At 40.4% G+C, this 13,965-nt stretch overlaps 2 protein-coding genes across 2 annotated transcripts in view; one reads left to right on the top strand and one right to left on the bottom strand.

Annotated features, from left to right (window-relative positions):
* Nucleotides 1-5,711, bottom strand: part of LOC311063805 (uncharacterized protein) — a 196,618-nt gene extending 190,907 nt beyond the window's left edge. Inside the window, exons 1-3 of the mRNA XM_084083411.1 lie at nt 5,647-5,711; nt 4,619-4,684; nt 4,152-4,256 (exon numbers count right to left, since the gene is read on the bottom strand). Of these exons, the coding sequence (XP_083939537.1) occupies nt 4,152-4,256; nt 4,619-4,640 (127 nt within the window). The 5' untranslated portion in view covers nt 4,641-4,684; nt 5,647-5,711. The remainder of the gene's footprint in view (nt 1-4,151; nt 4,257-4,618; nt 4,685-5,646) is intronic.
* Nucleotides 1-13,965, top strand: part of LOC311063420 (gap junction alpha-1 protein-like) — a 604,483-nt gene that overhangs the window by 527,825 nt on the left and 62,693 nt on the right. The gene's annotated exons all lie outside the window — the stretch shown is intronic.

Here is a 13,965-nt window from a genome sequence, read left to right as displayed (position 1 = left end):
TTTATTCTTTCATTATATTCCATCTCAAACAATACTAAACTTTTAGTAGCATTTATTCACACAATACTTCCTTCCTATTGAAAGACAATGGCCCTGATTCATTATGCTGGTCGTAAATATGGGGTAAATAAAGTTTGTAAAGGAGGGCGTATTTTCTGTAAGCTCAAACTGACGTGCAATTCCCAAAGGGCTTCGTATAACCTGAAGCGTGCCGATCACCAGGTGTAGATCATGATTAATCTGGACGGCTGCATCCAACAACATCCAACTTCAACATCACCGTACTGAACAGTGTTGCCATATCCGCTTATTATAAGCGAATGTGGGCTTATTTTTTTAAGTTGCTTGTAAATATTGGTAGCTGTGGGGTGCAGTTTTTTGGGCTTGTTTCTAAAGTGTAGTTGCTTATTTGGGCTTGCTTCACAATTGTTCAATTATTTTAACCAGTGGTTCTCAAATATTTTCATGTCATGGACCCCCAAGTTAATATGTAGGCTAATTTATCCCTATAACCCCCATCTGAAAATGTTTGGTGCCAACTGGAGCCCTTACCAGATTTGTGTTGTTAGAATGCTTAAAAAATCTTCCAAAATATTCCACATTTTATTTCAAGTTAAAAAAAAATCACACCCTGTGTGAAGAGAGTGGTGACTTTGATGAGCCCCGTATTGATGTTGTCATCAATGTTTGTTTATTGGACAGACATACATACATACATACATACATACATACGGACACATGGACAAAGCCAGATATAGGAGTGGTTGGCACCACTCAAAAAGCAGATCTACAACTACAAGCTCACAACGTGTCACATCGCGAAGCGTTGTGAGCTTGCAGATCGGCTATTTTCAATAGGCTTGTAGATTGGCTTGTAGATCGGCTATTTTCAATGTATACAGTAGCCTATATAATTTCAATGTATACAGGTTTAATTAAAGTGCTCACAATGGCCAAGTGCCATAGTTGCTTCTTTTGGGCTTGTTTTCCTAGATCTGGTTGCTTATTTCTCTCACAACATCTGGCAACGCTGGTGCAAGTTCTCTGGTGCGTCCCTCGTCTAAACATAACAGATGCGGCGTTGCATCGCCTTGACTAGTACAACTGTTCTGTGTTCTGTCTGGAAGAGAGTCCTTCGATCGCACGATGGATCAAGTAATAAATGCTCTCATGTGTAAGGAGAGTAAAGAAGTTTACAAGGTTTAACCCCATGACCAAATAAAAGGCTAATAAAACATGGAAAGGACATTATATAAGCCTTTTCTAATGAACATTGCTCACCTTTACCGAGGTAAAAATATGATGAAATCCAGCATACAAGTGGAACGCTGCTATCCGATTATGGACCAGAGCTTATTGATTACTTATTGATTAAATTAGTTAATTTTGGATTAATATATCACTGTCCTACGTCGGAATGGATCTTCTGGACACAGCTTTCATCCACTATAGTTTCCTCATCAGATGGTAAGATTTATTAGGCTATTGTGTGTGGTGTTCATGTGATCAATATACAGTAGCCTACAGTATTATAAATTAATACCGCGCGGGTCTGCGCCTCCGCAGTGACATTAAGGCATGATAGTTTATTTTCATTATTACGTGACACTTTGGCTGAGATGGCCCGCTTGCCCGAAACTGGCAAACACACTGAGGGACCTAGTAATTCAGCTATATCTTTTCTTTTTTATATATATGTGTTGCCAAATGTGTGTGTGTGTGTGTGTGTGTGTGTGTGTATGTGTGTGTGTGTGTGTGTGTGTGTGTGTGTGTGTGTGTGTGTGTGTGTGTGTGTGTGTGTGTGTGTGTGTGTGTGTGTGTGTGTGCGTGCGTGCGTGCGTGCGTGCGTGCGTGCGTGCGTGCGTGCGTGCGCGTCTGTCTGTCAGGGTTTCTTTAGGGGCCAGCCACCTTGACTGACAGGATTATATTTTACCGGTCAAAGAATAAATTAATCGGCCATATTGTAATTAACGTCACAAGCATGTTTGCAGACAGGCTACATGCACCCAACTGATCATTACACCTTGTTATGTTACCGCTGTGCTTCTTTACACTTTATAACAGATGTTCTGTTCCTGTTTCTATAGTTAACTAAATAATATCTAATCTACTCCATCATGTAGAGATGATTATAGTTAACTTAATAATATCTATCTACTCCATCATGTAGAGATGATTATAGTTAACTTAATAATATCTATCTACTCCATCATGTAGAGATGATTATAGTTAACTTAATAATATCTATCTACTCCATCATGTAGAGATGATTATAGTTAACTTAATAATATCTAATCTACTCCATCATGTAGAGATGATTATAGTTAACTTACTAATATCTATCTACTCCATCATGTAGAGATGATTATAGTTAACTTACTAATATCTATCTACTCCATCATGTAGAGATGATTATAGTTAACTTAATAATATCTATCTACTCCATCATGTAGAGATGATTATAGTTAACTTAATAATATCTATCTACTCCATCATGTAGAGATGATTATAGTTAACTAAATAATATCTATCTACTCCATCATGTAGAGATGATTATAGTTAACTTAATAATATCTATCTACTCCATCATGTAGAGATGATTATAGTTAACTAAATAATATCTAATCTACTCCATCATGTAGAGATGATTATAGTTAACTTACTAATATCTATCTACTCCATCATGTAGAGATGATTATAGTTAACTTAATAATATCTATCTACTCCATCATGTAGAGATGATTATAGTTAACTAAATAATATCTATCTACTCCATCATGTAGAGATGATTATAGTTAACTTAATAATATCTATCTACTCCATCATGCAGAGATGATTATAGTTAACTTAATAATATCTATCTACTCCATCATGTAGAGAATGATGTCGCTTGCCAAGAAATAACTGAATAAAGTGGTCGTGAGTGAACTGCTGCACGACTCATCACATCGTATAAACACATTAATATATGTCTGGGCTTTACATCTCATTCAACCTTAATATGCTAAACCTACATCTTTTGTTTTGTTAATGTTAATTATGTCATCATGAATGATGGTGCAAGGGAGAATATTTACTTGCCTCAGTTGCCTGCAATGTATGTGTCATAGCTGGGAGGGAATTCGTCAAAAACCATCATGATTGAGCACTTGGTGACAAGTTTTAGATTTTTGGCCTCGTGGTCGGTTTGCAATGAATTAGATTAGATAGGTCAGTATATCAGTATATATGTAAAAAATCATAACAATTGTGCACTTGGTAACTAGTTTTAAAAAATGTAGGAAAATCAAACTTCTGGAAACTTCCCTCCGAGCTTGAAAATGATGCCTTTCCAGGAGTTCGATTCTCCAATTTGTTTGGTATGTTATTTATTATAGGCTACCCAATAGTAACAGAATCTCTTCTATCAATTATTTGGGGTTTCAACCATATACTGAACTATCTACGGTAATATTGGATTCATTGCAAACCGACCCCTAGGGGGCGATCCCAACTCGTTTGTGATGGTTTTTGAAAACCTTATGCCCATACTGAACACCATGCCAACAATCTAATCTTCTCACCAAGTGCACACTTTTTGAGGTTCCTCAGCACTGATTAGGAGGAGCAGCAGACAGCTGTGTTAAGCTTGATTTGTCATGACTTGACATACAAGCTCACAACGCGGCACCTTGTGATGCGCTTGTAGATCTGATATTTTGAACTCGCAACACCATCGTACGACGAATAGGCTGATCTATCAGATAAGTGCAGCAGCAGGCTGTGGGGAGTTAAACCATTATGATAATAATATTATTAATAGGCTTAAATGATAAAATAGCTTAATTAATTATTAGACTATTGATTAGACTTTGCTATTAAAAAGATTGTTAACAGTACAGGTAGTACAGTCAAAGGTTTTGCTAAAAGGATAACACAAAAATCCCCAGGGTCTTGTTTGCATTGTGGTCTGTTGTACTCAATTAATCAGTATGTTTGTGTGTGTGTGTGTGTGTGTGTGTGTGTGTGTGTGTGTGTGTGTGTGTGTGTGTGTGTGTGTGTGTGTGTGTGTGTGTGTGTGTGTGTGTGTGTCTCAATAGTCAGCTCTAACCATTCTAACTAAATCTAAGATAATTTCATCACAACATTGAGTTTCTTATCATTGATCTTACTTTGAGTGTGAAGGTCCAGGTTCATCACTGACGTCTGAAGAGTAGATGCCACTCGTTGTGCTGCTGGCTGCTGGAGCCTCTGGTTTCTGACTCTGGTTGTCATCTCTGTTATCATCACAATCACACAACACTGTTTATGTCACCTCTGTTATCATCACAATCACACAACACTGTTTATGTCACCTCTGTTATCATCACAATCACACAACACTGTTTATGTCACCTCTGTTATCATCACAATCACACGACACTGTTTATGTCATCTCTGTTATCACAATCACACAACACTGTTTATGTCACCTCTGTTATCATCACAATCACACGACACTGTTTATGTCATCTCTGTTATCACAATCACACAACACTGTTTATGTCATCTCTGTTATCATCACAATCACAAAACATCACAGTATATTCCTGATGGAAACTCCTTAATCTAACATGAATTAAAGTTTACAATTACTTACTTTGTCTGGGAGTCTGGTTCATTGCTGTGTTCTGGAGACTCTGGTGTCTGTCTCTGTTCGTCACTTCTGGAATCATAATAATAAATCACACCCAGTGTGAAGTGGGCGGTGTGGTCATCACAGTGATGGAAGCTCAAAATATACATATATATTTTTAAGTTTCACTTAAAGAAAAAAATGTTTTTTTTTTTTAAGTGCAAAGTCCTATTTATGGGTTCTTAATTTCTCGCAAAAGCAACAGTGGTCATCACAGTGATGGAAGCTCAAAATATACACGTTTTTTTAAGAGTGTATAGTCCTATTTATGAGTTCTTAATTTCTCGCTAGCCAATCACAGTACGTCGCAGCCAATCAGCCAATCACAGTACAGCGAAAGACAAATTTTCGCAACGGAAGACAAACTTTCACCACGGATGAGTCCCAAACCCACTTATAGGGGCGGCTACACCGCCCCAAAAAATCACACCCAGTGTAAAGTGGGCGGTGTGGTCATCACAGTGATGGAAGCTCACTTAAAAAAAGTTTTTTTTTTAAGTGCATAGTCCTATTTATTGGTTATTAATTTCATCATGTGTCTCGCTAGCCAATCAAAGTGCTGAATAGAGTCAGCCAATAGAGTCAGCCAATCACAGTACAGCTAGGGGTGTACTAATGTATGAGCCAATCACAGTACAGCGAAGGGTGTACTAATGAGGTGTCCCAACCCCACTTATAGGGGTGGCTACACCGCCCAAAAATACTCTGTTTCGGACTCATATTCCTGAAGAAGATTCCTTAATAACATGAACTAACATTAATTACAAGTTTACAGTGATTGTACTTGGTGTCTGGGTCATTACTGAACATTTCTAAACCAGACCCTTTAGTAAACTGAACATATTAGGATCCTCTCACTGTGTTCTACAGGAAAGTCCTTTAATATTGACGTAAACACCTGCCAACAGTTGACTTCCAGTAGAAGTAGTGATGTTACTTTAGAATTGATGGAATAATCACCAGCAGACTTCCAGTAGAAACAGTGATCTTACCTTGAGTCTGGTGGTTTGCCGGCTGCTGGAGTCTTTGTTCCAGTGGAAGAGCTCCTGGACTTTGATGACTTTAACCCCATCTTCCAGACTTTAAGGACTATCTATGATGTAGATCAGAGAGACCACGACTAAGAGTAAACATCTCTCTCTCTCTCTCTCTCACACTTGCACAATTAAACAACAACCAGGTAATAGCAATTAAATAGAATAAAAAACAAAAGACAATACTGGACACGATAAAACTGAAGGTAAAGCGTTAGGGTCTTGTCTTAAAGACGGGTACAATATCTTTAGCAGCGATGTCAAACTGTGTGTTTGCACATGTTGAGCTCATCCATGGCTTTTGTCTTTGTCTGTATCTGTATCTGAACTAAAAGCAAATCTGTATCCATGCCCTCCGTTTTGGGATCTAAGAAAAACAACAAAATATATAGCTAGCAAGCAGCGATAATACAGGGCCAGAGATTGCAGAGAGAAGAAAGAAAGAAGCAATGATAAGTAATATGCACAATAAGCCATAGAAACATAGAAGACCGAATTTGAGAGAAAGAAGACCATGCAATTAACAAATGAGAATTTTAAACCCTCACCTCAGTAAAACTATGCCTACCCATAACCTCAAGAAATACTACACGTAAGCCTACGAATGCCAAATCATGATCACCTGAACACATCGTCGGGGTCAGGGATCGAACCGGTGACCTCCAGACTCATAGGCTGCCTTTCTTCTCATTGAGCTAGAGATATGATAGCCCTGGTGGTGTCTGTTGATATATATAAGTCTTTCCGTCCCTGATGGATCAAGTCTCTGTTTTGCTAACTACTCTAGATCACTGGTTCCCTAACCATCTACCGATAGAGAAATTGTACGTCTTCTCGGAACCAAAACCAGTGAAAGTAGCCGATCTACAAGCTCACAAAACGTGAAAAGTTGTGAGATTGTAGATCGGCTATTTTCACAATGAAGTATGTCATACATTGAAAAACAATACTCTCAAATAAGCATTTCATGTTATCTTTAACAATTGCACATGCATTAATTAACAAGGTCATGTTTTATGCAATGCCCCCACTCACCCACCCTAACCTCAGTAAACACTACAAAAACTAAGATCTACAAGCTCACAAAACGTTACTCTCTGAAAAGTTGTGAGATTGTAGATCGGCTATTTTCACAATGCAGTATGTCATACATTGAAAAAACATACTCTCAAATAAGCATTTCATGTTAATCTTTAACTCATTTTGTGCCACATGACGTCTAAGACTTCACGTGGCCTGACGCCCCGTGCGCCACATGACGTCAAAGACGTCATGAAAAACATGTTCAGAACCCAAGGTATGATGATTTGAAGATTTGCTGCTCCATTCACTCTTTGTTTAACTTCTAACTTAAAAAGGCTGTATCTCAGCTCCAAAGCACTTTTTTTTTTACAATGAATTTTGGCTGTGGTTAACAATTGCTTTAACCGGCGACCTTGCGGTTGTCAGGCAGATTCTGTAGAGAGAAGCCATCGGACTGACAGACCTGAAGTGGTGAAAAAGGAGGTCACACAGATAATACAGTTTCATGCAAATAGCTGAAAATCCTGGGTTTAAGTGTTTTTCAAACTGCTCAAAATTGCGGACAATCTAAGGGCGGAGCTTACTGGTCAAAGCGATAGATGTGTTTCTCATGAGTCAAGGCACAAGTGTAAGCAAGTTTCACGACTTTCGGCCAAACGAGGCATGACTTATGCCTGTTTAAAGTTTGCATGTTCAAAAAAATGCTATAGCGCCCCTCTTTGGCCAATTGGAGTAAGATTGGTTTCAGTGATATTTGGAATGACCCTTTACATTACAGCAAAGTTTCAAAAGAAATGTGAGTCTGCATGTGTGTGTTAGGGGCAGATGAATAATTTTCATAAAACTGCAATAGTTAAAACCTATCTTCTCCTGGGATTTTTGAGTAATCTGCACGAAACCCTTTACACATGAACTTAGGACCTTTGCCGACAAAAAGTTAGTGGCGGATTCTCCATAAGTGAAAAAATGCAGAAGTTAAGAGCCAATGAATGTTTTTCATATAATTCAAAATGGTGGGAGATCTAAAGGTCAGAGGTCAAAATTCAAGTTGTTAGGCATGAGTAGACGCATGTGTGTATCGAAGTTTCATGGCTGTAGGTCAAACAGGGCTTGAGTTGTACCTGTTCAAAGTTGGCACTTTCAATTGAGTGCAGTCACCCTTTGACGAATGACTGTGAGATTAATTTCTTGACCGTTTCTCATGACACACTACCATATGGCCGAGTTTCGTAAAAAGCGACAGCACTTATAGAAAAATAATGCCAATCTTAAAACGGAGCCCAGCTGAGGGAGAGCGAGTGCATTCTCCGGCAGCGGCAGCAGCCGCGGCTAGGTGTAGGCTATTTGGAAATAGCCGATCTACAAGCTCACAACAAGGCCTACAGAGGCTATTTGAAAACAGCCGATCTACAAGCTCACAACACAACCGGGTGGTGGTGGGTGGCGTGGGCTATTTGAAAACAGCCGATCTACAAGCTCACAACACAGGAGCCACTGCCGCGGCAGAGGAAACACAGCCGCGGCCTGCCGCAGCAGAGGAAGCACTGCCGTGGCTGTAGTCGGCAGTTACCGGCGATGCCGCGGCTGCTGCCGCTGCCGGAGAATGCACTCGCTCCTTCTGGCCCAGCTAGTGCCAGAGCTCTGGCCCCGTAAATAGAAAAAGTGCTCCTCGGAGCACAGGTCTCCGCCAGGTCAGACACGTTGTTGTGGCCTCCTGGTGGCGCTATAATAAGCCAATGTGAAAAGGGTGCCATTTATTCTTAGGTCGTTCACAGCAATCGGACACTGCATTCATGATTTGAGGCATTTTGTTCCAAAAATGTGTTTTGCTAAGTTAGACCTGCTGGTTAAACACCGCTATAACACTGAAGTATGGCCATTTGAAGTGTTAAACACTGCTATGGCCATTTGAAGTGTTAAACACTGCTATGGCCATTTGAAGTGTTAAACACGGCTATGGCCATTTGAAGTGTTAAACACTGCTATGGCCATTTGAAGTGTTAAACACTGCTATAACACTGACGTATTAGAGCTGCGCTTCTTTCCACTTTATCACACATGCTCTGTTCCTGTTTTTATAGTTAACTAAATAATATCTAATCTACTCCATCATGCAGAGATGATTATAGTTAACTAAATAATATCTATCTACGACATCATGCAGAGATGTCGCTTGCCAAAAAATAACTGAATAAAGTGGCCGTGAGTGAACTGCTGCACGACACCGTACGTCACACAGTATAAACACGTTAATATAGGTTTTGGGCTTTACATCTCATTCAACCTTAACACATCGGGTGCCGAACACGGTCTGAACCGTGTTTGGTGTCTTTTTGTTTTTTTTGTTTTTTTCCACACGGGAGGGGCTGGAGCAGCTCTGGGATCACCCGTGGTGATTCTGAGAAGGATAGGCCAGATGGATCACCATGTCAACAAACATGGCTGCCATCCGCTTCCGTTCTATCTCCTTCTCTAAAACCCCTATAACTCCCAAACTTTTTACGCTGGGGAAAACAACTCATTTTGTGTAGGCTGGCTTTTTTCACATGGAATGCACGTCGTGGAGTCTATAGTTTAAACAGGGCTGCGCAGCTCAACGGTGAGAGAAAATGCTGGCACCCAATGTGTTAATATGTAAAACCTACAGCTTTTGTTTTGTTTTGTTTTGTTTTGTTAATGTTTTACATGAATAATGGCGCAAGGGAGGTTGATTACTTGCCTCAGGTTGCCTGCAATGTGTGTCACCAACTTTCACCATTGCAGACACACAGTCACTGTGCTAGCTTGTATAATATCCACAACCCATACGAGTTCTGGTTTTGACGGGTTTTATTATCGTCAAGTGGGTCCGGCTTGGTTCAGATTCTATCACTACGAGACCCCGGTTCTGTTTATCATTACACCCGAGTGAACCACCCGTACGCAGCGTTGATTAGGAGGAGATGCAGCTGTGTAAAGCTTCATTTGTGCTTTGCCGTATGTCTGTGTTGTTGCTTATCGAAAATATCAGACATACAAGCTCACAACGTGGCGCGTTGCAACGTGTTGTGAGCTTGTAGGTCTGATACATTACATTAAATTACAGTCATTTAGCAGACGCTTTTATCCAAAGCGACTTACAATAAGTGCATTCAACATAGGTAGGGAACGAAACTACTAATCACCAGAGGTCTTAAGTGCATTTCCTGTAAAAACAAGCAACCAAGAGTATACCTAGCGCTAAGGTAAAAGTGCAATATATCAGCTATCTACTTTCATAAACACATGAGATAAAATAGCCAAATCAAATGAGCACGAGCTATTTTCTCTGTGCATATTTTCAACGCGCAACACCAACGTACGCAGAATAGGCTGATCTATCAGATAACATCAGCGCACTGTCTGTGAGGCACACAGCAGCACCAGGCTGTCGGGATGAACCCACACTGACATTGTCAGAACAAGATAAAAACTTTAAATGATTATGATAGGTTTTAATAGTTGAACTACTTTATCCAAATAATAATAATAGGCTTAAATGATAAAATAGCCTATTAACAGCAGAAACAGCGGAAACACTGCTCACAACGTGTTGCGATTCGACCCATTGTGAGCTTGTAGATCTGCTATTTTTGAAAAATGTCTGTACCGAGTGGATCTCTGATATAGACTTACTGCACAAATGAACGGAGCTACTACCTTTAAACACATTTGAAAACAGATGCTTTTCGTTCATTATTTCAAATCGTTCTGGTGGGTCAAACTGAAGCAGTGATCTTACCTTGAGTCTGGTGGTTTGTCTTCATCGCTGGTTCCCTCCCCCACTCTGTCCCCAGAGACACTGTAACACATCTATGATGCACAGAGACAAAACAGAATAAGACACGGTCTCACACACACACACACACACACACAACATATTTATTCATGTCCACATAAACAGAAGTACAAGAACGCCTTATACAAAGAACACATACATATTTGTATGTATTTTGTCTTTGACTTCATTCTTAATTCTTTGTGACTTCAAAATGTCCCCTGCTCGCTCAGTTCAGGTTTTGCAACAGAGGTATCGCAAAATATGTAGCAATATCCCGTGCACAATAGTTTTATCAATTTCAATTTGTGAAAACAGATGTATGCTGTTGTAACGACTGATTTGAGAGGTTTTAGTGAGGGATTTGAAGTTGTACTGAAAATGGGCTCTAGTAAAAAAACTAATTTAGATGTAAATGTTGGATTACAAGCTTGCAACTGATGATTTATGGCACATTTTCACTACAGTGCCAGACTTTTTCAAGCTAAATAATTAGCATAACTTACTGGAATGGCAATGGCCGTATTCACGTGCCCTCATTGGCAGCAAAAGTTCTGGTATTGCCTGATAAGCCACCGTTTTCATGTGTTTATTTTCTAACGGTATAGTACTTTATACTCTCACGAGAGGTGACTGTAAGCAAGATTTATGCCTCTCTCTCAATCATTCATAATCACAGGGACGCTGGGGATAACAGGTGGAGTTTTTTTTTTTTTTTAAACAGACACATTAAATCATACAATACAGCTGTGTGTGTCGGTGGTCAACAAATAGCCTTCTCCATATTTTAATATTCCTTTGAATTCCTCCTTTGAAATCAATTCAATTCTATTCCGTTCTGTTCTAGCCTGGTTCCAGACGAATCTGCCATTGATAAATTTCATTGCACTTCAGTGTTTATTGTCTGGCCACACGAGGCTAGTTGTAGAGCCGTTACCTGTAGCTATACACTGCGAGGGGCAACTGGGTTGTTTTTTAATTAGTCACGTGCACCATGAATTCAATGTCCAGAGAGTTTGTATCATGTCGGATATGTCCATCTATTTATTTAACATATCTTGTTATACATCAACTTAAACAAATAACACTGAACGCCCACCAGCGTGGCGACATGTTCACGGTCAAAAACTGTTTGGCCTTTTTCCCCTTGCACACCTGGGGCTCGTCACTCAAGGCCAAGTATAAATGGGTATGCACCCCCTGTGCTGGTTCCCATGGTGACGGACAATGCCACACCTCTCCTGTGGTGGTTGCCATGGTGACTCACAATGCCACACCTCTCCTGTGGTGGTTGCCATGGTGACGGACAATGCCACACCTCTCCTGTTGTGGTTGCCATGGTGACTCACAATGCCACACCTCTGCACAGTGCGTTAAAATAAAACAAAATAAACAGAAAGGGCATTTTGGCTCCAACAACTATATTATAATTTATATATGATTAGAATGTAATGAAATAGAGAATAAGACAGAACACTAGTTCTGTTCTGTCCTTTTCTCTATTTCATTACATTTTCTAATCATATATAACAGTAATAATGAAAGTCTAAACCTGACCACCTGACTACAGTACTTTGTACTTTTGAATGACTCAGAGGTTAAATGCATACATTGTTATCATATTATGATAATGTCAGTTTCAGGAAAACAATATTATATTATCCTCATTATGCATTAAGTATAAAGGTCAGTAAAATGTTATATATAGTCTGCCTGCCGTCCGTATGCCTGTATTTTAAAATAGTGAAAATGGCCGATCTACATCGACATGTTGTGAGCTTGTAGATCGCCTATTTGAAATATTTAAAAATGTTTTTCAAAGTAGTAAAAAGAAACACCTAAAAGGTTTACTCATAAGATAAAAGGGAGAGAGCCCCATGATTCCAAATAAAAGATGATTCTTTATTTCAAGAGACGTTTGGCAACTCTACAACTAAATCTGATCTATAGGACCTACTGTCCACTGTTATTAAATCTGATGCTCTGTACCTGTCCTCTGTACCAAGACATCACATACTGACCACCTGTCCTCTGTACCAAGACATCACATACTGACCACCTGTCCTCTGTACCAAGACATCACATACTGACCACCTGTCCTCTGTACCAAGACATCACATACTGACCACCTGTCCTCTGTACCAAGACATCACATACTGACCACCTGTCCTCTGTACCAAGACATCACATACTGACCACCTGTCCTCTGTACCAAGACATCACATACTGACCACCTGTCCTCTGTACCAAGACATCACATACTGACCACCTGTCCTCTGTACCAAGACATCACATACTGACCACCTGTCCTCTGTACCAAGACATCACATACTGACCACCTGTCCTCTGTACCAAGACATCACATACTGACCACCTGTCCTCTGTACCAAGACATCACATACTGACCACCTGTCTGTACCAAGACATCACATACTGACCACCTGTCCACTGTACCAAGACATCACATACTGACCACCTGTCCTCTGTACCAAGACATCACATACTGACCACCTGTCCACTGTACCAAGACATCACATACTGACCACCTGTCTACTGTACCAAGACATCACATACTGACCACCTGTCCTCTGTACCAAGACATCACATACTGACCACCTGTCTGTACCAAGACATCACATACTGACCACCTGTCCTCTGTACCAAGACATCACATACTGACCACCTGTCTACTGTACCAAGACATCACATACTGACCACCTGTCCTCTGTACCAAGACATCACATACTGACCACCTGTCCTCTGTACCAAGACATCACATACTGACCACCTGTCTACTGTACCAAGACATCACATACTGACCACCTGTCCTCTGTACCAAGACATCACATACTGACCACCTGTCCACTGTACCAAGACATCACATACTGACCACCTGTCCTCTGTACCAAGACATCACATACTGACCACCTGTCCTCTGTACCAAGACATCACATACTGACCACCTGTCTGTACCAAGACATCACATACTGACCACCTGTCTGTACCAACACATCACATACTGACCACCTGTCCACTGTACCAAGACATCACATACTGACCACCTGTCCTCTGTACCAAGACATCACATACTGACCACCTGTCCACTGTACCAAGACATCACATACTGACCACCTGTCCACTGTACCAAGACATCACATACTGACCACCTGTCCTCTGTACCAAGACATCACATACTGACCACCTGTCCTCTGTACCAAGACATCACATACTGACCACCTGTCTGTACCAAGACATCACATACTGACCACCTGTCCTCTGTACCAAGACATCACATACTGACCACCTGTCTGTACCAAGACATCACATACTGACCACCTGTCCTCTGTACCAAGACATCACATACTGACCACCTGTCCTCTGTACCAAGACATCACATACTGACCACCTGTCCTCTGTACCAAGACATCACATACTGACCACCTGTCTGTACCAAGACA

The sequence above is a fragment of the Gymnoscopelus microlampas genome (genome assembly GCF_963454915.1).
Source record: "Gymnoscopelus microlampas genome assembly, chromosome: 16".
In the NCBI taxonomy this organism is placed as follows: domain Eukaryota; kingdom Metazoa; phylum Chordata; class Actinopteri; order Myctophiformes; family Myctophidae; genus Gymnoscopelus; species Gymnoscopelus microlampas.
This window is presented reverse-complemented; position numbering and strand designations above follow the sequence as displayed.